At 41.0% G+C, this 25948-nt stretch overlaps 1 protein-coding gene across 1 annotated transcript; it reads left to right on the forward strand.

Moving 5' to 3' along the window:
* Nucleotides 1-24596, forward strand: LOC139647451 (prolyl 4-hydroxylase subunit alpha-1-like). Its single transcript, XM_071523345.1, has 15 exons — nt 1-91; nt 5057-5174; nt 6369-6465; nt 9009-9160; nt 9816-9953; nt 11693-11947; nt 13000-13202; nt 13562-13738; nt 16399-16469; nt 20230-20329; nt 20825-20878; nt 21620-21685; nt 21882-21950; nt 23391-23487; nt 24492-24596. The coding sequence occupies exons 2-15, from the start codon at nt 5081-5083 to the stop codon at nt 24560-24562; spliced, it is 1644 nt and encodes a 547-aa protein (XP_071379446.1). The 5' UTR covers nt 1-91; nt 5057-5080; the 3' UTR covers nt 24563-24596.
* Nucleotides 24597-25948: the final 1352 nt, after the last annotated feature.

Consider the following 25948-nt stretch of genomic DNA (forward strand, 5'->3'; position numbering starts at 1 on the left):
AACAGTACAGGGGGTTCGGGGATTCGGCGGACTGAGCTCGTAAAGGACGTGGGAATTCCGGTTTCTTCCGTTCGCCACAGCGATAAATACGGTAAAAAAAAAAAAGCCTGTTATCATGTCTTGTTTTGTGAAGACTGGGTGAAATTAAACTCAGACTGACTTGCAGTGCAGTCGGGCTCGAGTCTATCTAGAAATTTCCTCGGCTATTTCGGCCACTTATTTCATATTGCCTGCCCCCTTGGAGGGTTTCAGGGTTTCACCACCGCACCGTTATTAGCCAGTGTGTGATTTCAACGGGATATCAGTTGGGGTTGCCTGTCATTTCGTGTAAATCCTAGCTAAATGAAACAGTGCTTTTAGTTGCTTGCTTTATATTCGATCTTTTCGTTGCTTCTTCACAAAAACTGGAACTTGAAATTTGAACTGGAACCGTTGGAAACCTGGACAGAGCCGTGATTGTTTTTGCTCTGCTAAGTAGCCCAGCAGGCCCAACTTTTAGCTAGTTTCAACTGTTTTTCAAAATGTGACTGTCCGCTGCTCTAAAACAAACTGTTTGGGATTAATACACCCACGGTACAGTACAGTACAGTACAGTACAGTAATGTTAGGTATTCCAGCAATGTTGACAGATCAAGAGTTCAAACCCTTACCGGGAAACATTGTGGTTTGAGGGCTGGGGTTTTTTCTTGAAGCCATGCAGCAGATTCAACTTTCTCTTTTAAGGTTTTGTGCTTGTACCTCAGCAATATAAACGCTTTCTATTGACCCTGGGAAGAGGTAAATGGATTTTGATGGGGACACACACACACACACACACACACCAACCACTGGGAGGGGGGAGGACGTGGCATGGTGTAAAACTCCCAGTTTAGACATTCCTAGTCACTGGGTTATGTCAGGACAAGTTGCCTGCTGTACAATTTGCCTTTTTCTCTGTCTGTTGGGTTATTTAGGCTGCAGGCAAACCGCAGCTGGCAAAGGGAGGTGGATTTAAAAAGAGATGATTTGGTGTTGTCTTCATGTAAGCTGGTTCATTTCTGTGGTTTCAGTGCATTCCTGGACTCCCCATGTCTTGAGTTAGTACCAAGGGTTGGATCGATATATTGGGTTTTTAATTAAATATCTGATATTAGTCACTCAGTGTCGTCCTTCTCTGATATGATGCAGGTTCCTCCTGAACACAGTTAGAGAAAAAAACAAGCTGTAAAACCTGCAATGAAATGTGATTTTCTCAACACATTTTATTTATTCATTTAATTGTGAAATTAACTTGTTAATTAATTAAGGCAGTAATGTATCCCAGAGTTTCTCTACCTTTGAATAGTTGCGGTGGGTCACTCTGCCTTTCTGCTGACACTAAAAGGATTTCATCGGTCTGAGTTTTAGTGTCCCACGATGCCCTAAATGCTGTTTCACCCTGACAAGATGAAAACTCTGGAGGAAACACTTGAATACTTGAATGCCATTAAAAAGGTCAAATAGCGAGATGTTGAATATGTCATTGTCATGCGAAGTCATTTCTAAAAACTCTCTGTATCAGTTTACATTCACTAGAAGTTAAAACGCGGAGGGAATGTAAACAAATACTTATTTTAAGCAGACGTGTCTCTCTGTTAAGTATGTAGGCCTAGCTGTGGTTCTCTCCTCACCCGACAGTATAGACGCAACAAAACTCTTCTCAGGGGACAAAAGCTTTATTAACATGGGGGTCCTGTGACCTAGAGTCTCGCCACGTGGGGGTGTTTGACATGAGAACGTTTGGGGACCCCTGCTGTGTGATGACAGCTGTGGGGAGAGAGGCTGATTCAGAGCTCAAGACAGAGTGGGAGTGCTCTGCTGTCTGAAAACACATCCTAAATAAATACCTGGGGGTTAAACATATGGGTCGATAAGGAGGAGGAAGTGTGAGAGAGAGAGAGAAAAAGAGGAGAGAAAGGAGAGAAGATTTTTTTTCCTAACAAGTTTTTTTGTTTGTTTTTTGTATGCATGGAGGGTCTAAGGTTGGTGGTATCAGATAGGTTAGGATATATAGAATAGGTAATAATAATAACAGCATCTTTATTTGTATAGCACTTTTCTAAAAACAATGTTTACAAAGTGCTTTACATACAATAAAACCCAAAGAGACAGTGATGTAAAAGTACCACAATTAAACAAATAAAATAGAGTTGAATAAATATAAAAAACAACTAGAAGGGCACCCGGAGTGCGCAGACTTCCACCAAGGTTTGTGCTATTATTGCTTGTTTGTGAGTCGGATCCGGATCCGCTCCAAAATGTAATGGGTTCTTCCTTGGCCCATGCTACACCCTTCCACGAAGTTTCATGAAAATCGGGCCAGTGGTTTTTCCGTAATCCTGCTAACAGACAAACAAACAGACAAACAACCAGCATCGAAAACATAACCTCCTTGGCAGAGGTAATAATAGAAATAGGAATAAAAAAGTAATAGAAGAGATAAACACTAAAACTGAACTAAAAACAGATGGAACTTCACATAAAAGTCTGCGCCAAACCACATGAAAGAATAGAATTAAAAAAATACAAGTTGTCCCCAAAAGAAACAGCAGTAAGAAGCTAAATAAGTAAGAAAAACAAGAAATGAAACGAGAAACTTTTAATTTAAGAACGACTCCATCCTAACCTCCCTGCTCTGAGTTCAGTGGTTTGGTCCCAGCTGTGTTTTAGGACAAGGTGAGGATAAGAGCCGCAGCTGCTCTCTCATCAGTCACCTCGTATCTGCCCAGATGTCTCATGTCTGGGAAACAACCTCACTGTCTTATCAGCTTCTGAAAGGAAAAGACTCTGGCTCTCTGTCCAATTCACTTTCGGTTAACATTCCAGTGGAAAGACCTTCCTCAGGTTATCTTCAAACAAATGGGAGAAACCGTCTTGTGTAAGGTTCTGTGGATCTGCATGCACCAATCAGATTACGCCTAAAATGACTCCATTAGCATAAGCATTATAAATACAAATTTACATGTAAGAAATACATATAGCTATGGAAAAAATTAAGAGACCACTGCAAAATTATCAGTTTCTCTGGTTTTACTATTTATAGGTATGTGTTTGAGTAAAATGAACATTTTTGTTTTATTCTATAAACTACTGACAACATTTCTCCCATATTCCAAATACAAATATTGTCATTTAGAGCATTTATTTGCAGAAAATGACAACTGGTCAAAATAACAAAAAAGATGCAGTGTTTTCAGACCTCAAATAATGCAAAGAAAACAAGTTCATAGTCATTTTAAAACTCTTATCAGAACTAGGTTGTAGCCTGGAAAAGTAGAAATGGAACATGCAGTAAAGACTTCATATAAATACCAATTCAAACAATACCAGCGTCTCTACCAGAAGTTTACACACAATAGATATACAGTATATCATATAGAGTGTAAAATGTAAGTGGCAAAGCTTATATAAGGCGATTCCTTCATTGTACTGCTATACAAGGCAGAAAGCAATATCACAACCAAACCTGGGTGGAGCATGACAGAACTGTTGCCTGAAAATAATCCCTTAGTAAGGAAGTAGAGGGAAGAAAAGGAGGAAGAATTAGACGTGAACTGTAGATTAATAGGGTCAAATGCAGCTAGGAAACATGACACAGGGCCACATTCAAACCATAGCACAGAATATTTTATAGGATTATTTTCAGATGAAGCTCATAGTTCAGACTCTTTCAGGGTAAAAAAATCCAAAAGGCACCGTATTGCACTCTTCTTACTTTCACTTATGTGTTGTTTTAACTTCCTTGTTTTCCTGGTTTTCAGCTTTCAAATCTGACCAAGTGTGGTGTGTTTAATATGTGAGCCACAGTGCAGCCTGTAGCAGAATCACCACCGCTGCTGTATGACAGGAGAACCCTGTAGGCCCCAATCATTAATTGCTGCATAACATTAAACTCCTAATTTGATGCACAGGGGAGAGGGAGATTTGAACCATCGACAAGCAGAACTGGTTTCTGTTAGGGTTTGACCGATAGGGGTTTTTAAAAGCTGATAGTGATGTTTTTGTATTAAGACTGCCGATAGCCAATGTTTTGTGCCGATATTCAGTTTTTTTTTAAATTGGACCATTTTCATGCAAAAATAATAATAATGCAAGTATTCAGAGTTTCCTTGAGAATTGTCTCCTTGTCAGGGTGGAAAACAGGGCTGCAACTAACGATTATTTTCATTGTCGATTATTTTCTCGATTAATCCATTAGTTGTTTGGTCTATAAAATGTCAGAAAATGGTGAAAAATGTGGATCAGTGTTTCCCAAAGCCCAAGATGACGTCCTCAAATGTCTTGTTTTGTCCACAACCCAAAGATATTCAGTTTACTGTCATAGAGGAGGAAAGAAACAAGAAAATATTCACATTTAAGAAGCTGGAATCAGAGAATTTTGACTTATTTTTCTTAAAAAATTACTCAAACCGATTAATCGATTATCAAAATAGTTGCCGATTAATTTAATAGTTGACAACTAATTGATTAATCGTTGCAGCTCTAATGAGTAGACAAAACGTCAGAAAATCAGATGTCATGTCAGGTTTTCCAGTCTGTTTTCCTGTGTCTGGTCAGGAGGAAGCTCCATCATATCAGAGGTGGAGACACTGATATAGATATTTAATTAAAGGCCAGTATCAGTCCAGATATATCAGTCTAACCCAAGTTACTATGCCATATTTTCTCAAGAGTGGCATAAACAAACTTTGCTTTTTCTCCTTATTCACCTCATGCTGCTCCGCCCACTTGGCTATCTTCCCATTCCAACGCACCTATAATTTTCCTTCTGGTTAAACGCCAGCTAGCTTGAAACAATGAATGAAATACGGGGAAATAAATCATCTAAACTGCAGCGATCGGATGGCATAACTGTACCGCATCCATCTACTGTTACTGATTGGGTGGATGACGTACGAAAGTGGCCTGAAATAACCTACAGGGACATTTTCAATTACTTTGAGTTATGATTTCTGTTTCTTTGGGATATCTACTGAGGGATTTGCTGTCTTCTCCAACACTGATTCTCTCTCTCCCCCTCTCCTTTCTCTCCCTGCAGTTTGCTGTACAGTCTGGAGGTAAGATGGCCCAGACTGCTGTCTGCTGGTGGGTGTTGATCCACTATTTCCTGTTTCCCTCCTCCTCCTCCGCCCACAATGACTTCTTCACCTCCATCGGTGAGTAAAGCCTCTCCGCTCGATCTTTTTTCCCCACTCGTATTCATTCGTAGGCCACGTTTCTCCGCTGTCCCCTGGATGTTATCTGCTGAGAAATGTGTAGGAAATATCAGAGGTGGAAAGTAACTAAGTACATTTACTCGAATGCTGTACTTAAGTACAGTTTTGAGGTACTTGTACTTTACTTGAGTATTACCATTTTATGCTACTTTATACTTCTACTCCACTACATTTCAGAGGGAAATATTGTACTTTTTACTCCACTACCTTTATTTGATAACTTAAGTTACTAGTTACTTTGCAGATTCAGATTATTAATACAAAATATAATCAACTAATAAATTGTGATGTATTATTATAGATTACTGTAAGCTACCCAGCAGTATATAAAGTAGTGGAAATCAGCCCCACCTTTTCCAGCTGCAACATTAAAGTGATGCTTACACATTAATGCATCAATAATTATTATTCAGTAATATAATATATACTGTATTATTCTGAAATGGGCCATTCTGCATAATGAGTACTTTTACTTTTGTTGCTTTAAGTACATTTTGCTGCTAATACTTTTGTGCTTTTATTTAAGTAACATTTTGAATGCAGGACTTTGACTTGTAACAGAGTATTTTTAGACTGTGGTATTTCTACTTTTACTTAAGTAAAAGATCTGAGTACTTCTTCCACCACTGGGAAATATGAGGAAATTGTTGCAAATGTTCGACTTTCTGCACCCTTTAATATCACAGAGAAAAGCTTGTTTGTCTTTTCCCTGTAATGCGTCTCTTTCATGCTTCTGAGGCAGCGTTCCCACCAAGCACGTCTGCAGGCGGCGGTTTATTTGAACTCCGCAGCGCTTCCTCCTTCGGTTCGGTTTGTTTGGCTGAACTTTAAGTCAGGAATGATATCCAGCAGTTCCTCATGCTTGGGAAGCCTAACATAACAAAAGGAAGTCTGGACCGATGCTCGTATTCAGCTTTTTATCTGGCATGAACACCAGAGAAGAAGAGACAGACAAGTCCATCATGCTTGGTGTGAAAGAGGCCCTTTGATGCTGCTCTAGCTTGCAACTGTACCAGTAATAACTAGATCCCTCTGTGTGTGTGTGTGTGTGTGTGTGTGTGTGTGTGTGTGTGTGTGTGTGTGTGTGTGTGTGTGTGTGTGTGTGTGTGTGTGTGTGTGTGTGTGTGTTCCCAGGCCAGATGACTGACTTGCTGTTCACAGAGAAGGACCTGGTCACGTCCCTGAAGGACTACATCAGAGCAGAGGAGAGCAAACTGGAGCAGGTCAAAAAGTAAGACTCCTCTACTGACTTGGAGAATATCGAACGTTGTGATATTTCGTGAATATCGCGATACTTTCCATGGTATCGAATATGCTGCTCAGTTTGGTCTGTGGCTGGCAAGTTAGGGTCTGATCACACCTACAGTTTGTTTTCTTTAACCCATTAATGACTAACTACTAAATTTAGTGTGTTAAGGAAATGCTCCACAGATTTTTTTCTGTTAGAGGTAAAAACACAAAATTTGCACAGAGAACTGTCAAGGCATGTGGCTATACATACCAAAATCTAAATTTTTGATTTCACATATTTTTCACGCCTTTATTGGTAGACAAATGTTGTTCTTTGTTTTTTTAGAAATGCAAAAAATCACAAAAATTAGTTTAATATTAATTTAACATACTACATATCAGATTTATACCAGATCAAAGCACATATTCTTGCCATTTCTGTATCATACTATTTTTAGTAGTCAGTCACAAGGGGCCTCTGATTTGATCAGTTTTCACAAAAAAACTAGTGTAAACATACAGTAGGTTCCCATGGTCACATGTCAAAACATTTTTGCACGTAGGGGCCAGATAGAATCAAGTAAATATCAATTATAAAAATGATTCTCCAATGTGTTTTCAGGGAGAAATTATGAGAAAAGTAGTTCAACACGCATGCGTTTGATCTTGTGTGAAATGCCATGATTTTTTTGATTTTCAATACAAAACACCGCCAATTTCAGATCTTCATAATTTTTTATACACACATGATCTGGCCTCTGACAATATAGATTCACACACACAAAGTGGTACAGATGTTGAGTTGGGGAGATTTAAAATAGAATTTATATAGAATACTATATAAATGGCCCTAAAGTCTGATCAATCTCAATACTGTACAAAGATAAAGCAAAAGATAATTTCAAATCATCATAATTGTTTCTACACACATGGTCTGGGTTCTGACAATATTGATTCCAAAAGAAAAACAATTATCTGTTGCTTTATATTGGCTTAAATTTCCACCGCGGACATTAATGGGTTAATCTGAACCATAGTGGGAAAGTTTACTGTGTTGCTTTTTTGTATTTGGTTAGTTTAGGTTCAAACTGCATTAGAAGCGAAATTGGTCTTGTAAACAAAAGTCACATGGACTCACAAGTAGCTTGTTTATTGGTTTGATTTTGGTCATCGCCACTGGCAGGTCACCAGCCGTCCTTTATTGTTAATCTCTGCTTTGTTGTATGAAAATCTAGCTGGGTGATAAATGGATGAAAGAGGCGTCTAGATTTGTTTTGGATTCCCCAGATAGTAAACACAAAGGTCTTTCTTGCCCTGTGTAAGCCTGTGGTTCAGGTTTCATAAGAATTAACCTCCAGGGAGGCAATGATGTTTTTGTTTTTTTTTGCCATTTTCGCCTTCATTAGACAGTTTAGAGTTGAGAGAGACAGGAAAGACTGGGGTAGAGAGAGAGAGAGAGAGAGAGAGGGGGATGACATGCGACAAAGGTCTGGGTCGGATTTGAACTCAGGACGTTGTCATAGTTACCTGGTACGCACCTTAGACCAGTGATTCTCAACCTTTTTCACATCATGGACCCCTACTTTAGTCCACATTAGGGCCACGGACCCCCCATTTGATGAGATTTTGTCTCTTGAACCCAAATCGGAGAACATTTTTACTGTCAGATATGATTTTGTCCAGAACTCCATGACTATCTGTATTGTAGGTAGAGAGATAACAGAGAAACTATGATCAAAACAGTCATTCTTCTACATTCTCTAATTGTGTTAACTTCTTGTAAATGAAATAATGGTGAAGTTTAACAATTCATCAATTTGCTGGAGACCCCCTGGAACCCCCTCAAGGACCCCTGGTGGTCCCCAGACCCCACATTGAGAACCACTGCCTTAGACCATCTTGCTGAATATTGTGATATGAATTGCGATACACGCAGACACTGAATTTGCTGTAAAAATGTTTTCTCAGTGCATAAAAATAATCAAAACAAATACATTTGGGGCGAGCGAGAGAGAGAGAGAGAGAAGGAGCTGCCGGTGCTTCAGATTTCATCAGATGAATCAAATGAAAGATTTTCTTCAAGATGCAGCTTGATTTGTGGGACAGGGGATTCTTGTTACAACAGACTGGTATCAAACAAAGCAGTGATATCTTGTTTTGTAAAAGGTGAAAGTGGATATCGTATCACTATAACGTAACACTATCCAACCACAGACAAGACCCAGTTCTCTTTCTCTCTTTCTGTTATATCGACTTTCCTCAGGGTGTGGCCGGGCTTTGAGTGTGACTGTGTTTACTTTGGGATCGGCTAGAGTGTGTGTTTTAGGTGTGTGTGGGATTTGTGAGAGCGTGTGTGTGTGTGTTTGAACATGCAAGCATTTGTAGTAGCCTATATCTCTGCTCGTGAGTTTTGTTTGTTGTGTGTGTGTGTGTGTGTGTGTGTGTGTGTGTTTGAACACGTATATCTACTTGTACACTACCTATATCTATGCTCATTAGTTTTGTTGTGTGTGTGTGTGTGTGTGTGTGTGTGTGTGTGTCCAGGTGGGCGGAGAAGCTGGATGTCCTATCAGCGACAGCCACCCAGGACCCCGAGGGCTTCCTGGGGCACCCGGTCAACGCCTTCAAACTGATGAAGAGGCTCAACACAGAGTGGGGGGAGCTGGAGAACCTGGTGCTCACCGACATGTCTGACGGTACGCACACACACACACACACACACACACACACACACACACACACACACACACACACAGCCCAGTACACAGCAACAGTAAATACACGGCGACATAAACCTGTGAACATACTGTAAATAAAGGCTAATATAAATTGGTATGCATGCACATACATGTACTTATACACACACACAAACATAAAAAGCATACATACATACACACACACACACACCCCCTAACCCCTATATACACACACACACACTCACACAGATGTAAAAAGCACACACACACACACAGACACGTAATGCATACACACGTGTGCCTGCAGATACACAAACATCATTAGCAACAAAACCTGCAAGCGCAAATACAGGCTAATACAAACTGACATGTCTGCAGACACACACACACACACACACACACACACACACACACACACACATTCACACACAAATCTGAGCCTGCCAGCATATATACTGTATATAGGCTAGGACAAAAAGTCATGAATGCATCTACACACAGTCCTACTTCACAGTAATCACAGACTCGTAATACTTTCCCATTCCATCTGAAAGCATTGGTTTTTCTGTCAGTGCTCATTGTTTTCCTCTGTGTGTGTGTGTGTGTGTGTGTGTGTGTGTGTGTGTGTGTGTTGTTCCTCTGCTGTGTTTATCAGGGTTTATCTCCAACCTGACCATCCAGAGGCAGCACTTCCCCAACGACGACGACCAGACGGGCGCCGCCAAGGCCCTGATGAGGCTGCAGGACACCTACCAACTGGACACTGACGTTATTTCCACCGGAGAGCTGCCAGGTGAGGAGAGGAGAGGAGAGGAGAGGAGATGAGAGGAGAAGAGAGGAGAGGAGAGGAGAGGAGAGGAGAGGAGAGGAGAGGAGAGGAGAGGAGAGGAGAGGAGAGAGAAATTTAAGGATTCCAGTGGGGAAATTGTGTCATTGCAGCAGCAGAATTCATCAGAAGTCAAAAATTAGCAAATCAGGATCGGGATGTAGAAATTATCACTATTATTAATATCTTCAATAATAATAATATAACATTTTATTTATAAGCACCTTTCAAGTCACCCAAGGACACTGTACATTGAGTCATTAAAATACAACAAAACGGAAGAAAGTAAAAAAAACAAAACAATCAGTAATACTAATAATATGAAAATACAAAAAAGAAGAAAACATACCATTAAATAGAGAAGTAACCACAGACAAGATAAAAAAAAAATACAGTATGAAGTGCAATTCGTGAGATGTAGAAAAGTCCTGACTAAAAAGGTATAAATGGAAGAGTGTTGGAGCGTTTATATCTTTTTGCATTGGTCGTCTTTATTGATGTCTGTACACTTGTCAACATGATACCCGTCTTGCACACTGGGCGGTGTGTTGAGCTCAGGATCTGGCACATAGGTGAGGTGGTGGAGACGGGTAGCAGGGTGACACATGCTGTTTTTTTGACCGTATGGTATGATGATGGCCTCATGAGCAACACTTCACCTTAAGTGTTACCTAACCACTATTTCAATGACCAAAGTGTATATTCTCATGCATCATGGATATTTAGATATTTACATTTTACCCATTTAGCAAACACTCTTATGCAGAGAATGTCATAGTGAGTGCAACTGTAGAATAAGCTTAAAATTCCAATTAACCAATTTTACAAGCGTTGTCATTTTTTGGCATTTAAATGGTCAAATGTAAAGAAATTAAATATAGGCACAAAAGATCAGATTTCAGTCAAAAAATATTGGTATCGATATTAGCCTTCAATAACCCATAACGGTCAAACCCTAGTAAGAACTGCAAGGGTCAGAGCCCAGGTGCTCTAGTGCAGTGATTCTCAACTTTTTTCATATCAAGGACCCCTAATTTGCCACACATTAGGGGCACGGACCCCCATTTGATGAGATTTTGTCTCTCGGACCCAAATCTGAGAATATATTTATTGTCAGATATGATTTTGTCCAGAATCCCATGACTATCTGTATTGTAGGTAGAGAGATAACAGAGAAACTATGATCAAAACAGTCATTCTTCTACATTCTCTAGCTGTGTTGACTTGTAAATTAAATAATAGTGAAGTTTAACAATTCATCAATTTGCTGGGGGCCCCCTGGAACCCCCTCAAGGACCCCTGGTGGTCCCCGGACCCCACGTTGAGAAACACTGCTCTAGTCGATAAAATATATAGTAATAATATGGTGTTTTTATTACACTGGATAACACCAGTCAGACACTTTGGACATTGAGACACTTTTTAATCGTTTTATATTGTATTTGTTATTTATATATTTTATATGTTATTTATAGTGTTTATGTATATTGCCATTCCCCTAGAATGATGGTGTGTGATAAAGTGTTAGGGAAAGAAATTAGCTGAGGAGAGAAGGTACAAAAAATTGATTATTTTTAATGCTTAAGCCCCAGCACAACTCACAAAAGGGAATTTAAATCCAATCCCGTCATCTCCCTCTCTCTCTCTCTCTCTCTCTCTCTCTGTCTCTCTCTCTCTCTCTCCCTCTCTCTCTCTCCTCCACCCAGGCACGTCGTCCTCCGGCTCCTTCAGGAGTTCTCTGACGGTGGACGACTGTTACGAGCTGGGGAAGATCGCCTACTCGGAGACGGACTACTACCACACGGAGCTGTGGATGGCCCAGGCCCTCAAGCAGCTGGACCGGGGCGACGCGTCGGCCGCCGTGGACGCCGTCACCGTCCTCGACTACCTCAGCTACTCCATCTACCAGCAGGGGGAGCTGGAGAGAGCGCTGGAGCAGACCAAGAGGCTGCTCTCACTGGGTGGGTACCACTCACACACACACACACACACACACACACACAGAGGAAGCAGATCCAGCCTCAGTCAGAGCCAGTTTTCATCACTGCTTGTGTTTTCTACTCCATTTTCTGCCGTTCTGTTTTAGCTTGTTCATGCCACATTGTTGGCATTTTGGTTATTCAAGTCCCAAACCGCTTATAGTTCCACCAATCAGAAGTAATGGAACATTAGTGTCAAACTGGTCTGTCTGCTCTGTCATTCTGAATAATCAATTAACATGAGAATCAGTCCCAGTCCAGATGGATTGACCCAAGATGGTGGCATGCCAGACAAAATGTGAATTATGGTTCACTGCCTGGTTCTGAACAATTAGATTGTTATTGTTGTTTTTTTTGCTTTAAAGACCTTTTTAACAAATGTGGCTGTGATGTTCTTCCGCAGCATTTAGATCAGTTCTCACCATTTCCAGCAATGTTGAGAAGCGACTTTCTGTCCCCTCCAACTCTGTCTGTGATCAGTTATTTAGTGTTTCAGCATAGCTTCTAACACAATACAGCTGTTGTCACTGACAGATCTTTCAGTTTCTGTTCTGTTGACGACTGCAACACTATAAAAAAGAGATTTGATCGAGGGTCACAAAATATTAACAGCACAGAAATTACTGTTAGCCAGTTAGCATTTTTTGCCCCTCATTCAACACACATTTTGTAATTTTATAAACGGTGAACTGTTCTGGACAAATGGGAAAATGTTTTGAATGACAGAATGTGTGTGTGATCCTTCATGTTCATCTTTGTCCCATTGCATAGTGTGAAGAGCTTTTTGAGGCTGAACTGCCCTCGACAAGAGCTGAACGGTCTTGTAGTGTGACCTAGGCTTAACAGTGCAAACATGTGAAAAAAACAGCATGCTTACTCGATCTGTCTTCTTTTGGATAAAGGATAAAAACATGTAAATAAGTTTCAAATAAGGACGATAACCGGAAGCACTCATTTGTAACTCAGTGCTTTGCAACCCATTCACTCCTCACCGACTCACCATGTTGCTGTCCCGTGTCCCGTGTCCCCGTCAGACCCGGCCCACCAGAGAGCCAACGGCAACCTGAAATACTTTGAGTACCAGCTGGCCAAGCAGAAGAAGGCCGAGGAGAAAGAGAAGAAGGAGGGAGAGCAGAGGGAGAAGAGGGAGGTGGAGAAGTCCAAGGGCCGACCCGCCGACTACCTGCCGGAGAGGAAGAAATATGAACAGCTGTGTCGCGGGGAGGGCATCAAGATGGTGAGGAGCGAGGGGAACACACACACTCACACGCGTTTACTTAAGTCACTTTTGGGGTATTTACATAGACTTACATTCATTTCCTGGAGACTTACCCTAATCTGAACCTTAACCACTGACCCAAAAATCAGCTTTTTACCAGTTGGGGACACGGCTTTTGTCCCCAATTTCACAAGCCATCCACAATCAACTGGTCTTAAGTCTGGTGTGTGTCCCTGAAAGTAAGTTAAGTCATACCCACACACACACACACACACACACACACACACACACACACAATATTGATTTTGAAATTCATCTTTTTCTGTCTTTTCTTCTCACTTTCTCTCTCTCTCTCTCTCTGTCTGTCTTTCTCCCAGACTCCTCGGAGGCAGAGCCGCTTGTTCTGCCGTTACTTTGACAACGACCGCCACCCGCTGTACGTGATTGGTCCGGTGAAGCAGGAGGACGAGTGGGACCGCCCCCTCATCCTCCGCTACCACAACATCGTGTCGGACAAGGAGATAGAGAAGGTCAAAGAGCTGGCCAAACCCAGGGTGAGTACACAGCTCTCTTACCCAGAATGACTTGCAGTGGACGCGCGACAGTAGAATGAGCTTTGATACCTCGCGGCCGTCCAATAGGAAGGAGTGTAGAGCCACAGCATCAATGACACTAGATGTCACAAAACACTCCTGTGAGTCATGAATGATCGTATATGATAGAGGAATGCTGGGAAAAGGAATAAAAGCTAAGGAAAGCTGATGAAGGGTTCCATTTTTTTTTTCATTCACAAAACAAGAAATTATGTAGAAAAAGCCGTTTGCATATTATCAAACTCATATTGAAGACACGATATTAACAGAATACACCACGTTTTTGGGAGATTTGGCCCTTTAGTCGATTTAAATTGTAAAAAAGTGATGAGAACATAGACACTAAAATCATCCAAGTGTCCCTGGTAGATCTTTTGCTCCTGTGCTCCATGCTAACACTTTAGCGTACACTAATGTCAGTGATTCTCAACCTTTTTCATATCAAGGAGACATAATTTAATCCACATTAGAGCCTCTGACCCAAATCTGAGAATATTTTTATTGTCAGATATGATTTTGTCCAGAATTCCATGACTGTCTGTATTGTAGGTCGAGAGATAACAGAGAAACTATGATCAGAACAGTCATTCTTCTACATTCTCTAATTGTGTTAACTTCTTGTAAATGAAATAACACTGAAGTTTAACAATTCATCCATTTTCTGGGGACCCCTTCGAACCCTCTTAAAGACCCCTGGTGGTCCCCGGACCCCACACTGAGAACCACTGCACTATGTTGAGTGATAGTAAGTGACTAGCATTATCTCAAAAACGGAGAAAATGAGAACTTGTAGCAGCTCTAAAGCTAAATGGTAAGTAATTTTAAATGATATGCGGCTAAGTCTGGTAGTTTTGTGTAAGAGACTGGTAAAATGTACATGGAAAAACGATATAAGCGAGTACTTTTTTGAACTAGAAGGGACTACTTTCTCTGTTTCCATAGGAAGTGAAGGTGATAGGAGACAGGAGTACAGAAATAACAAAAATCACTGCGTTGCGGATGAATACCTGGTTTCTCATGATAATATTTCATTTGTAAAATTCATGAATCTACAGGCCGTGGAATAAAACTTCAACTTTCATCTTGTTATTATTAAAATGTCGGTCAGATGCTAGTTTTAACAGGGATCAGAGAAGTAAACAATCTACAAGGTATACGCGGATGATTTTGGCGTCTGCGTTGTCATCACTTCTCCTAAATCTCCTAAATCCACAGGTTTTTGGACTGACAGGTAGACATTCAATGTGCTAGATGTCTTTTCCCACTAGCTGGCGTCAGAGCTTCAGTAGTCATGGCAGCACCGAGAGCAGGACAGATACAATATGGAGGGTTAGGTCTTCTGTTGTAATCTGGGTCCTTGAGCTTGTGTATGTTTCCCTCTTTCCTTATCTGTTAGTGAGTGTAGTCTCATAACCGACGCCATATCATTCTCCACTACTCAAAATAACAAATGTAGTATTGAAACGATTAGTTGATTAATCGATTAGTCGATTGGCAAATATATATTCATAAATGCCAAGATTTTTGTCTGCTGGTCAGACTAAGTGAACAGTTTGAAGAATCACTTTAGGCTCTAGTAACTTGTAATGGACATTTGTCATTATTTTTGACATTTTATAGATTAAATGATGAATCAATTAATCGAAAAAATAATCGCTAGATTATAGAGCTGCAACGATTAATCGATTAGATGTCAACTATTAAATTAACAGTAACAGTAGATGGATGCGGTACAGTTACGTCTTCCGATTGCTGCAGTTTAGATGATTTATTTTCCCGTATTTCATTTATTGTTTCCATATTGACGAGCAAGCAGACAAGCTAGCTGGCGTTTAATCGATAGCCAAGTGGGCGGAGCAGCATGAGGTGAATAAGGAGAAAAAGCAACGTTTTTTTTATGCCACTCTTGAGAAAATATGGCATAGTAACTTGGGTTAGACTGATATATCTGGACTGATACTGGCCTTTAATTAAATATCTATATCAGTGTCTCCACCTCTGATATGATGGAGCTTCCTCCTGACCACAGACACAGAAAAACAGACTGGAAAACCTGACATGACATCTGATTTTCTGACGTTTTGTCTACTCATTAGAGCTGCAATGATTAATCGATTAGTTGTCAACTATTAAATTAATCGCCAACTATTTTTGAGTAATTTTTTAAGAAAAATAAGTCAAAATTCTCTGATTCCAGCCTCTTAAATGTGAATATTTTCTGGTTTCTTTACTCCTCTATGACAGTAAACTGAATATCTTTGGGTTGTGGACAAAACAAGACATTTGAGGACGTCATCTTGGGCTTTGGGAAACACTGATCCACATTTTCCACCATTTTCTGACATTTTATAGACCAAACAACTAATCGATTAATCGAGAAAATAATCGACAGATTAATCGTCAATGAAAATAATCGTTAGTTGCAGCCCTAAACAACACAGCAATTTCGCCAAAACCCCACGATGCCACAAAACAGAAAACACAGCCACAGTACAGGGGCTCAGCAGGGCCAAAAAGCTCCAGCACAGTGCGACAGTAGATGAGGAGAGAGTGGGCGAGTCTCGGTGCGGCGGGGAGTCAGTGTGTGTCTCCCTGTAACTGTCGCCCGATTGGCTCCACAGCTGCGCCGCGCCACCATCTCCAACCCCATAACTGGTGTGCTGGAGACGGCCCACTACCGCATCAGCAAGAGGTAAGACCCCGCCCGGCCAGGAGGGACACCGACCCTGGGGGGGGGGCAGCACCTCCCCACCCTCCTGACCCCCCCCCGACCCCACCCACCCACCCATCTCTGCATCCAGCACCCTGTCCTCCCCTCTGTTTTAGCTGAAGTCCTGGCAAGAGCACACAAACAAACAGCTGGATGTTGTATTATTAGAATTATTTACAGGTTTACTATGAGGGCTTGGAGAGTAATTATCAGGGTTCCCACACTCCTGGAAAACCTGGAAAGGTCAGGGAATTATAAAATAGTGTTTTCCAGTCCTGGAGAAGTGATGAAAGATGATAAAAGGGAGAAGAGTTTTGGAAAAGTCATGGAATTTTAGTTTAGTGAAGTTAATTTTCTTGAATGCTATAAAATGTTACAAGAAGCTGTGGCTGGCTCCGAAACAGTTTATAGGAATATTATAACAACCCTTGATTTTAAAGTGAAAAACAAAAACAAACTAATGCTTAAAGTTAATGTAGCTGATGGTTTGATGATTACTTTTTAATTCAGTCTCATTAAAATTTGGCCATGGGAACTTGCAAAGGGGCATGGAGAAGTCGTGGAAAAGTTTTGTAATTTCATCAGTGAAACGGTGTGGGAACCCTGTATTATATAGATATTAAATATTTATCTATACACAAGATAAACCTATTTTAATATTTGGAGTATTAAAAAAGGTAATACTTCCTCTTAGCTTCCAGTTGTTGCTCTTGCCAAGGATCATGCCACTGCTTTATTTCACAAGGAAGGAAAGGGAGTCAAAGGACTGAATGTTTGACTCTGTCTCTTTAACACCGTCACGGGAGGCAGCAGCGGAATCTAAACATTCATACCAGCTTCATGTCTCTGCTGTAGATCAGTCAGCATGGTCGGCACACTGCATCTCCACTTAAAGGGAAGGTTCAGTGATTTTTAGAGAGTTGTCCTGTTTATCACTAACCACTGTGTCCACTGTTATAACAAAAACATTGTTACATCAGAGTTTTTGTCTCTGAGAAATCAGCACCAGCCTTCTGTTAGCATTTGTTAACAGAAAGTCAATGGGGTATGAAACCATTGCATTCAAAATCCCATTCAAGTGCTTTGAGCAAGTTCTATTACGTATTCTTATTATTACTACAGCTATGGAAGAGTATGGAATGGCTTGAAAGTGATTTTAAGAGTCAAGGGGCCTCATGCAGTTTTTGTTCGTATCCACGATTTGTTCTTGTTTTGTTAGTACCCATTGATTTCTGAGATTCATCAATGTTTTCTTATTTTTGCTCTTCTCTTAGGTGAGAGAAATTTTTACGAGTGGTCGAGAGCACTCTTACCAAGATAAGAAAAAAACATCTCGTTCTCACAGTCCACAAATTGTTTGTCCATCGCAAGGAAACATAAGTTTTAAATTTGAGGAACATAAAAAAAATATCATATAATCAAATTTAGATTATTATATGTTTTAGAGTAATTATAATGATTGGATTATTAAAGTTGTGGGCTAAAGAAATACTATTGGTCCATTGATCCCAATTAAGACTATAAAAACCCTTGGATGATATTGCATGCGTTCAGCTTCTGAATGGCTTACATGCTGCTCTTAGATGCTTTGGCCATCCAGGCCTTACAGAGAACGTGTTTTTAGAGATCGGGGGCGTTACCTATGCTAATAACAAATGCGCCTCCAATTTATGATCAAGTGGGATTCATCATTCAGCACACCTGGGTAAGAGCAGATTTGGATGGTTAAGAACGTTTGGTGCATCTGGAGTTGACTTCTCTTATTTTTTCTCTTAACAGAAAATTAAGAGAAAATAGAAGAGAAATTTAAGAGAATGTTGCTGCATGAGGCCCATAGTTTCATACCCCATTGACTTGTTAGCACTGCTAACAAATGATAATAGGCAACTCCTAAAGTAAAACCTTTGGGCACATTCTGAGAGGGGCTTGATTAGTGATTAAGAGGGTAGAGGCTTATAAAATCACTGAACATTCCCTTTAAAGAGGAACTAAACCCCAAACCCAAATCTTTACACTGATTTTAGTTTGGAGTTTAGATACTCTGTAAGATGCGTTTACATTTTTACACTTTTCCGCATTCGACTGGTGCTTTTTAGCCAGCAGTGAGCCGAGTAGAGGTTCAGTTTCTTGCTCAAGGACATGTGAGCAGAACACATGGCTGCTGAAGGAGTCGAACCTGTGACATTTCTGTCACGGGACCGTCCACTACACCACCCTGCTGCCTCCCTGACTATAGCATGGTCAAACAACGTCTCTGTGTGTCAGCTAGTGACATCTCTCTCTCTCTCTCTCTCTCCTTCTCTTTCTCTCTCTCTCTCTCCCTCCCTCTCTCGCTCTCCCTCCCTCTCTCGCTCTCCCTCTCTGTCTGTGTAACTACATTGTGATTGGCGGGCTAGCTAAGACGTGCCACGGTGCATGACCCTCAGACAGGCAAACTGACCACGGCCCATTACAGAGTCTCCAAGAGGTAAGGGGCTCGGCGGCGGCGCTTGAGATCAGACTCCACTTTGTCTTAACTAAGTGAGCGTTTTGAGCCTTTTTGAGATTCCACTGCTGTTGTTTCCATCCTCTAAAACTCTAAAATCCTCTAAAATCCCAGGCCTAGTCCACACTAATGCGGATAAATTTGAAAACACGTCTTTATTTCTCCGTTTTGGCCTTCCATCCACACTGAGTCGGCATTTTCGACCACTGAAAACAGAGCTTTCTATAAAACTGTCCCAACTAAGTGAATACATTTGGAAACGCCGGTCTTTTTGAAAACACTGATGTGTGATTGTCATGTGATCTCAGGTGCATGATTGTCATGTGATTCATGGCTGGCTCCGAAACAGTCGAGGAATATTATAATAACCCTTGATTTTAAAGTGAAAAACAAACTAATACTTAAAGTTGCCCCCAACACATTGAGGGGGTACTATCTGCAGTGGAAAACCAAAGTGGTACTACCAAAAACAAGTAGTCGAGGCGAGTTGAGCTGGTACCATGCGGTGGAAAAGCGGCAATAGAGAACAACTCTACCATGACATTTTTTTACTTTACTTTATTTAGGCATTTTTCCAGAAACATAACTTGCTAATGGACTTCGTTCTTCACTATCGCTCTGTAAACAACAGCCTTTTAAAAATGCTGGTGGGGTAAAGCCGATGGAAAGTGGCCCAAACGGCCTGTGCATGCCCATGGATGAAATTATGTGGTTTTGGCGGTTCAGTGTAGGCAGACTTTTCGAAAAACGCCAGTGTGGACGGAAAACTTTCGACACTAAAACTCAAATGTATCCGCATTAGTGTGGACAAAGCCTCAGTATCCCTTTGGGGGGGAAATAAATGTCAATTTCGTTCAAAAGAAGTTTTATTAATATAACTCCCTCTTCTCCATTGTCCCTCAGCCCTCCTGTCCTGACCGGTTCACACATACAGCCACAGTCTGACTCCATGTGTGTCTAATCCTGTGACGGCTTGATGTATTTTGTTTTAGCTCATACATGAGGCTCAGTCTAAAGGCAAACTTGAGTCAAATCACAAATTCAAATTCCTTTTCACAACTTGCACCTCTTTCTCTCTCTCCCTGCCTCTCTTTTCCATTCAAACCTGTTTCCCTTTGCTCGTCACGCTTTGCTCAATAACACTTAACTATGCAATTATATTATTCCACTGCATCAACCCGTGTGTTACCCTACAGAAATGTTTTGTAAGTATGCGATACGCGCGGATAGACAGTGCAATCCCCTCTCTTGTCTCAGTGCGTGGCTCGCAGCCTATGAGCATCCGGTGGTGGACAAGATCAACCAGAGGATAGAGGACATCACCGGCCTGGACGTCACCACCGCCGAGGAGCTGCAGGTAACCGCCGCTCCGTAAACATCCGGCACCCAGCGGCAGGCAGCGGCTACGTTTACATGCACAGAAAATCCAGTTCTTAAAGGATAAGTTCAGTTGATTTTGAACCTATATATAATGAGTCTCTTCCCATCCCTCAAAATGTCTCCAGAAAGTCTGTTTGTGGCTCCACAGGAGAGTTGAGAGGAGACGGAAAAGCTGCAAAGTACATAAATTTAAATGAGCTTTGGCCTATTAGTGTCCCTATTAATGAGCTGTGGGTGATAATGGAGTCAGTCTTCCCTTTTAACGCCGGGAAAGCCAAGCTGCTGTTAATTCACAGCTGTTTTCAATTTTAGCACTGAAATATCTCAGCTTTAAAATACTTTCCCTAGACCCACTTTCTGTACAGACCAGTATTGTTAGATTTTAAAAGTGTAATACAGACCTGTGTATTATTTGTACATGCATCTGTCATTGGTTTTGTAACTTTGTGTGTGTGTGTGTGTGTGTGTGCAGGTGGCTAACTATGGCGTGGGAGGGCAGTACGAGCCTCACTTCGACTTTGGACGGGTAAATAACGCACATCTCTCTGTTTATTCCTGTCAGGGAAACGTGAGCAGCATGAGCGGGTCCCTATAATGATTGTGTGTGTGTGTGTGTGTGTGTGTGTGTCACTATAATACTGACTCTGGCATTCATTAGGACAGCAGAATTGTCACCTCTACACAGTGTGTCTCATTAAATCGGGCCAGCAGCTCTTTGTGAGATCCTTGCATATTTGTTGCCACCTTTGAATACTCTTTTTATAATAATTTCTCTTCATATTGGTGTAAAACTTGATCCTATGCAGGAAGAAACAAGGGCAGCTTATTGTGAAATGATATCCAGATGCAAATTCACCAGCTATGTTCATGACTGGTCTAAATTTGTCGTTCCATTTCGGATTGCGATGCCCAAATACAAAGTGATGCCATTCTTACAATTCTTCCTTGCAGGCGTGACACATACAAGATGATGAACTTTGACACCAAATTATTTTTAATTCTCCCTTTTTGAGCTGTTTTACTTGATTAATTATTGGAAGTATATATATGGAAGAATAAAGGCTTTTAGCACAAGATCAAAAACATTATACTAAATGTATACATTGGAAGTATACTTTTTTCCGGGTCCAGGAAATCGTCTCAATCCCTTCAACGCCCCAAAAATCCTTTCCCCCGACCCTCCAGGGGGGTTCGATCCACAGGTTGAGAACCACCGGTCTAAATGTGCTTCCTCATTTAAATTGATTCTCTTGTTCTGGTTTTGCAGAAAGATGAGCCAGACGCTTTCAAAGAGCTGGGCACCGGAAACCGCATTGCCACCTGGCTCCTTTATGTCAGTAAATATACATATATATATCTCTGTCTTCTAACCATTTCTTACCTTATTTAATTATATCTTCTCTTTAAAGTGCCTGAGTTTTGTTTATAGTACTAAAGCAGGATAGATGCAGGGTAAATACATTAAGGCTGACTTTTACAGTGGCTGCCGCCGTATCTGTAGCTTGATTCTCTCCTCCTCTGTGTTGCAGATGAGTGATGTAGCATCAGGAGGAGCTACAGTCTTCACAGACGTAGGAGCTGCTGTCTGGCCCAAAAAGGTACCGTGCAACATTTCTACACTGGACTGGTGCAGAGGCTCTGCAGTTATGTCACAAATCTCCTATGAACCACGTCTGGTTCCATCATGGAGGAACATTGGAGAATTGGCTGTGTGAAAATGTTATGGGTATTATAACTATTTAACACTAACACTATTTTTCAGCACTTGATTTTGTGATGTGTGCCTATGGCAGTAGCTGAAAAATGAAGGAAAAAAACAAAACATCACAGTTGTTTTTTTTAATATATTTTGTGGACAAAACAAGGCATTTGAGGACGTCATCTTGGGCTTTGGGAAACACTGATCCACATTTTTCACCATTTTCTGACATTTTATAGACCAAACAACTAATCGATTCATCGAGAAAATAATCGACAGATTAATCTACAATGAAAATAGTCGTTAGTTGCAGCCCTAATCCAAATCGCCAGGTTCAGGTTTTAGATCCAAACTTGATAACTGACACCCAGGGCCTTGCAAATCCATAGACACTGAGATATTTCTATTTTAAACCAGGAAGGAAAAGGATATTGAGGTATCTTTGATAGATTTGGAGTGATTGATCTGTAAACTTTCAGAAAAATTAATCACTCACAAAAACAAGTGCTGAAACTGCCAGAATCTTGTAGTCTACCTACAAGTCTCTCTGTAAAAGAAAAATAGTGGAGCTGCTACCTTTCTCAGTGTCGCTTTTAGACCCCTAAACCTAAAATTATCGTTTTGACCCTCACTCTACACAGAATGACCCTAAATTGATCAGATCAGTGGCAAAATTATCAGTTTCTAGGCAAAAACTGTTCACAGCCATTACTACCAAGAGGTGACGACTTCCGATATGGCCGCCAGAAGGTGCGTTATGTCACCTGAAAGCTCTCTATAATGCTACTATGAGAATAGACTAGACACCCAGTATTTTCTGTTGCATTAAAAGCTGTCTGGATAAAGCACAGTGAAGCTGCTCTGTTGCTCAACTAGAGAGAGTTAGTGTCGCTGTTTGTCTACTGTAGTTAACTTTTCACTCCGGGTGTTAAAAGGTGACTGATTCTGTTTGAGATGTGACTGGTTAGGGCTGCTGCTGGCCGTGGTTAGAGGACCACAGGGTTGGTGAACAGAGATGAGAAAACTCAAAGGAGGGAGGCAGGACACCAGAAGATCAATAATACGTTCTCAGTTTGAATTCAAATCGCCAGGTTCAGGTTTTAGATCCAAACTTGATAACTGACATTACATTATATTGAAAACCGTTTTGCCTGAAGGGTAAAGAAAGACACATTTTACTACTGAAAATGGCCGACATTCCACTTTAAGTATCAGGAGACCTTCATTAATTACACAGTATTAGCATGTACTTCCAATACTTTTCCAGACGGTAATACAAAGGTTATTACACTGGAATAAAGTGAAGTAAAGCAAAGTGTTTCCTTGTGTGTCTCACCAGGGGACGGCAGTGTTCTGGTACAATCTGTTCCCCAGTGGAGAGGGAGACTATCGGACCAGACACGCCGCCTGTCCTGTTCTGGTCGGCAACAAGTGGGGTGAGTTAACTTCACTGATCCTGTATATACGTTTATTCGAGTTTCATCACTATTTCTGTGTTCTCGCAGTTAGCCCATATAATATCCCATATATTTAAATGAGACGTATGCGTTCACGGATGACATGGATTGACGGAAAGCGGTGCGCGAAAATAACACAACCCAGTCCGTCAAAAAAAGTTGAAAGTAGCTGAACTTTTGACGGAGCACAGGGAAATGTCATCAGCCAATGAAATTTGTCCAGACGGGTATAAAACAAAATAAACTAGAAGGGCACTCGGAGAGCGCAGACCTCCGCCAAGGTTCGTGCTATTATTGCTTGTTCGTGAGTCGGATCCGGATCCGCTCCAAAATGTAATGGGTTCTTCCTTGGCCCATGCTACACCCTTCCACCAAGTTTCATGAAAATCGGGCCAGTAGTTTTTCTGTAATCCTGCTAACAGACAAACAGAGAAACAAACAAATGGCACCAAAAACATAACATCCTTGGCAGAGGTAACCAGCTAGAACATGCAGTCTGAAGACAAAGACAAGAATTAAAACAACAAGGAACACAAAGTCGACCATGTACACAAAATTAGACGCCAAACAGAAGCAAAATGAAAGGAATTTCAGATGATAAAGAAAAGGATAAGTGACAGAAGATAGTTTTACACAGAAAGATAATTCTGTAGTCCGTTCAAAACAAATGGAAGATGTAATAATTGTTGCTTAATATACAAACTTGTCAAAATGTAATACACTGTCCCTCTTAGTGAGTCCAAAAAGTAATAAAACCTGATATTGTAATAAATGTTTTCCTGAGAATGAATCAGCAGTTTACAGTCTGAAGATGTTATCACATTATCTGGCAGCTTGTAACTTTAACATGTTTTATTGCATTTACGGCCCATTTAGAGGGACATTTTATTACATTTTGACCAATTATTATATATATATATATAGCAGAAGTAATGTAATAAATGAGAAGATTGTTGTATTTATTGTCTTTTCTCTCTCTGCAGTATCTAATAAGTGGATCCATGAACGGGGGCAGGAGTTCAGAAGGCGCTGCAGCCTCGACGAGACGGCCTGACAACGGACCCACCGGCTCTCCTCCTCCTCCTCATCACCCCCCCAACACACACTCTCACACACACACACACACACTCTCACACACTCACTCACACACACACACACACGTTTGATCCTTTCCACAGCCGCCGCTCCCTCCCTCCCTTCAAGCTCAGCGCTCGACTCCCGAGTCTGTGGCTGCACATGTGATCTGACACATTTATTTTTATCTGAAGAGTGTGTGTGTGTGTTTCTGACATAGCGTGAATGTAAGAGTGTGTGAGTGTGTGTGTGTGTGTGAGCCTTTGCATCTGTGGTAGAGTTTGACCGATATGGGATTTTAAAGGCCGATACCGATATTTTTTTAGAGTGAAGTCGCCGATAGCTGATATTTTGTGCCAGTATTCAGAATCTTTTAATTTTTTTTCGTTTTCATGCCAAAAAAATTACCAGTTTTCAGTGTTTACTCCAGAATTTTCTTCTTGTCAGGGTGGAAAAGGGACACTAAAACTCTCCACTGAAACCCAGACTGATGAAAAGGAAACTCCGGGAATACATGACTGCCTTTTAAACAAAGAATTTACAAAAACATAAAACGACATTGACTATCTATCTGATATTTTAAAACAAGTCAGTATCGGCCTGATCTATCGGTCTAACTCTAATCTGTGGTGTGTTGTAACACATCTGTGCCTTTTTCTTGTGGGTTTTGCACACTCCGTTCTCTTAAACACTCTGAAAAATATGGGACTTGTATGACAGATTTCACTTTAGTAGCAACAAAATACCACTGCAGCTGCTTCCATTTGCTTCCTGCCTTACCAACTTTATTTTATTTTATTGTTTTAGTGAAGAACGTACGGTCTCCTCTTCACTTTACCTTCAGACTTTGTTGTTTTGGGTTTTTTTTACCTGTTACTATTGTTATCAAGCCAACAAGATTTGGCATAAGCCTTCATCTGAGCATCTATTATTTTTTATTTTCTGCTTCTGAAAGTTTTTGAGGAAATCAGAAACCACATGTTACCACGGCAACCATACAATGTTACACTGACTCCACTCCGCCTCTGTCTCACTCCATCTCTCTCTCTCTCTCTCTCTCTTTCATTTTTATCTTTTTTTTTGTGTCACCTAGTCCTGTTGATGCACTGTTGTGTCCCTCTCCTCTCTGACCTTTCTGACCCTAACTCATGCCCTGCTACAGTCCTGCCTGTTGTAGTCCAGACCAGTCCAGTCCAGGTCACGACGTACGTTATCTTTCCTGGGCAGGGAACAGATTTACTGGCATTGTACAAATGTCTAAAATACTGTAGAGTCTAAAATTACAATATTACCATGCTACGTGTGTGAGCGTCTCACGTTGCTATCTGTCGTAGCCTAGACCTGAAACATGATGCTGTTTTGATGC

This window comes from Centroberyx affinis, unplaced genomic scaffold, assembly GCF_046629955.1.
Source record: "Centroberyx affinis isolate AG114_WGS23_722 - 3 ecotype Tasmania unplaced genomic scaffold, CSIRO-AGI_Caff_v1 ptg001081l_1, whole genome shotgun sequence".
In the NCBI taxonomy this organism is placed as follows: Eukaryota; Metazoa; Chordata; class Actinopteri; order Beryciformes; family Berycidae; genus Centroberyx; species Centroberyx affinis.

Coding starts and splice junctions, on each gene's coding strand:
- LOC139647451 (XM_071523345.1), top strand. CDS start 5,081: ATGGCCCAGACTGCTGTCTGCTGGTGGGTGTTGATCCACTATTTCCTG. Junction 13,203..13,561: donor GCGGGGAGGGCATCAAGATG/GTGAGGAGCGAG, acceptor TCTTTCTCCCAG/ACTCCTCGGAGGCAGAGCCG. Junction 20,330..20,824: donor CCACCGCCGAGGAGCTGCAG/GTAACCGCCGCT, acceptor GTGTGTGTGCAG/GTGGCTAACTATGGCGTGGG.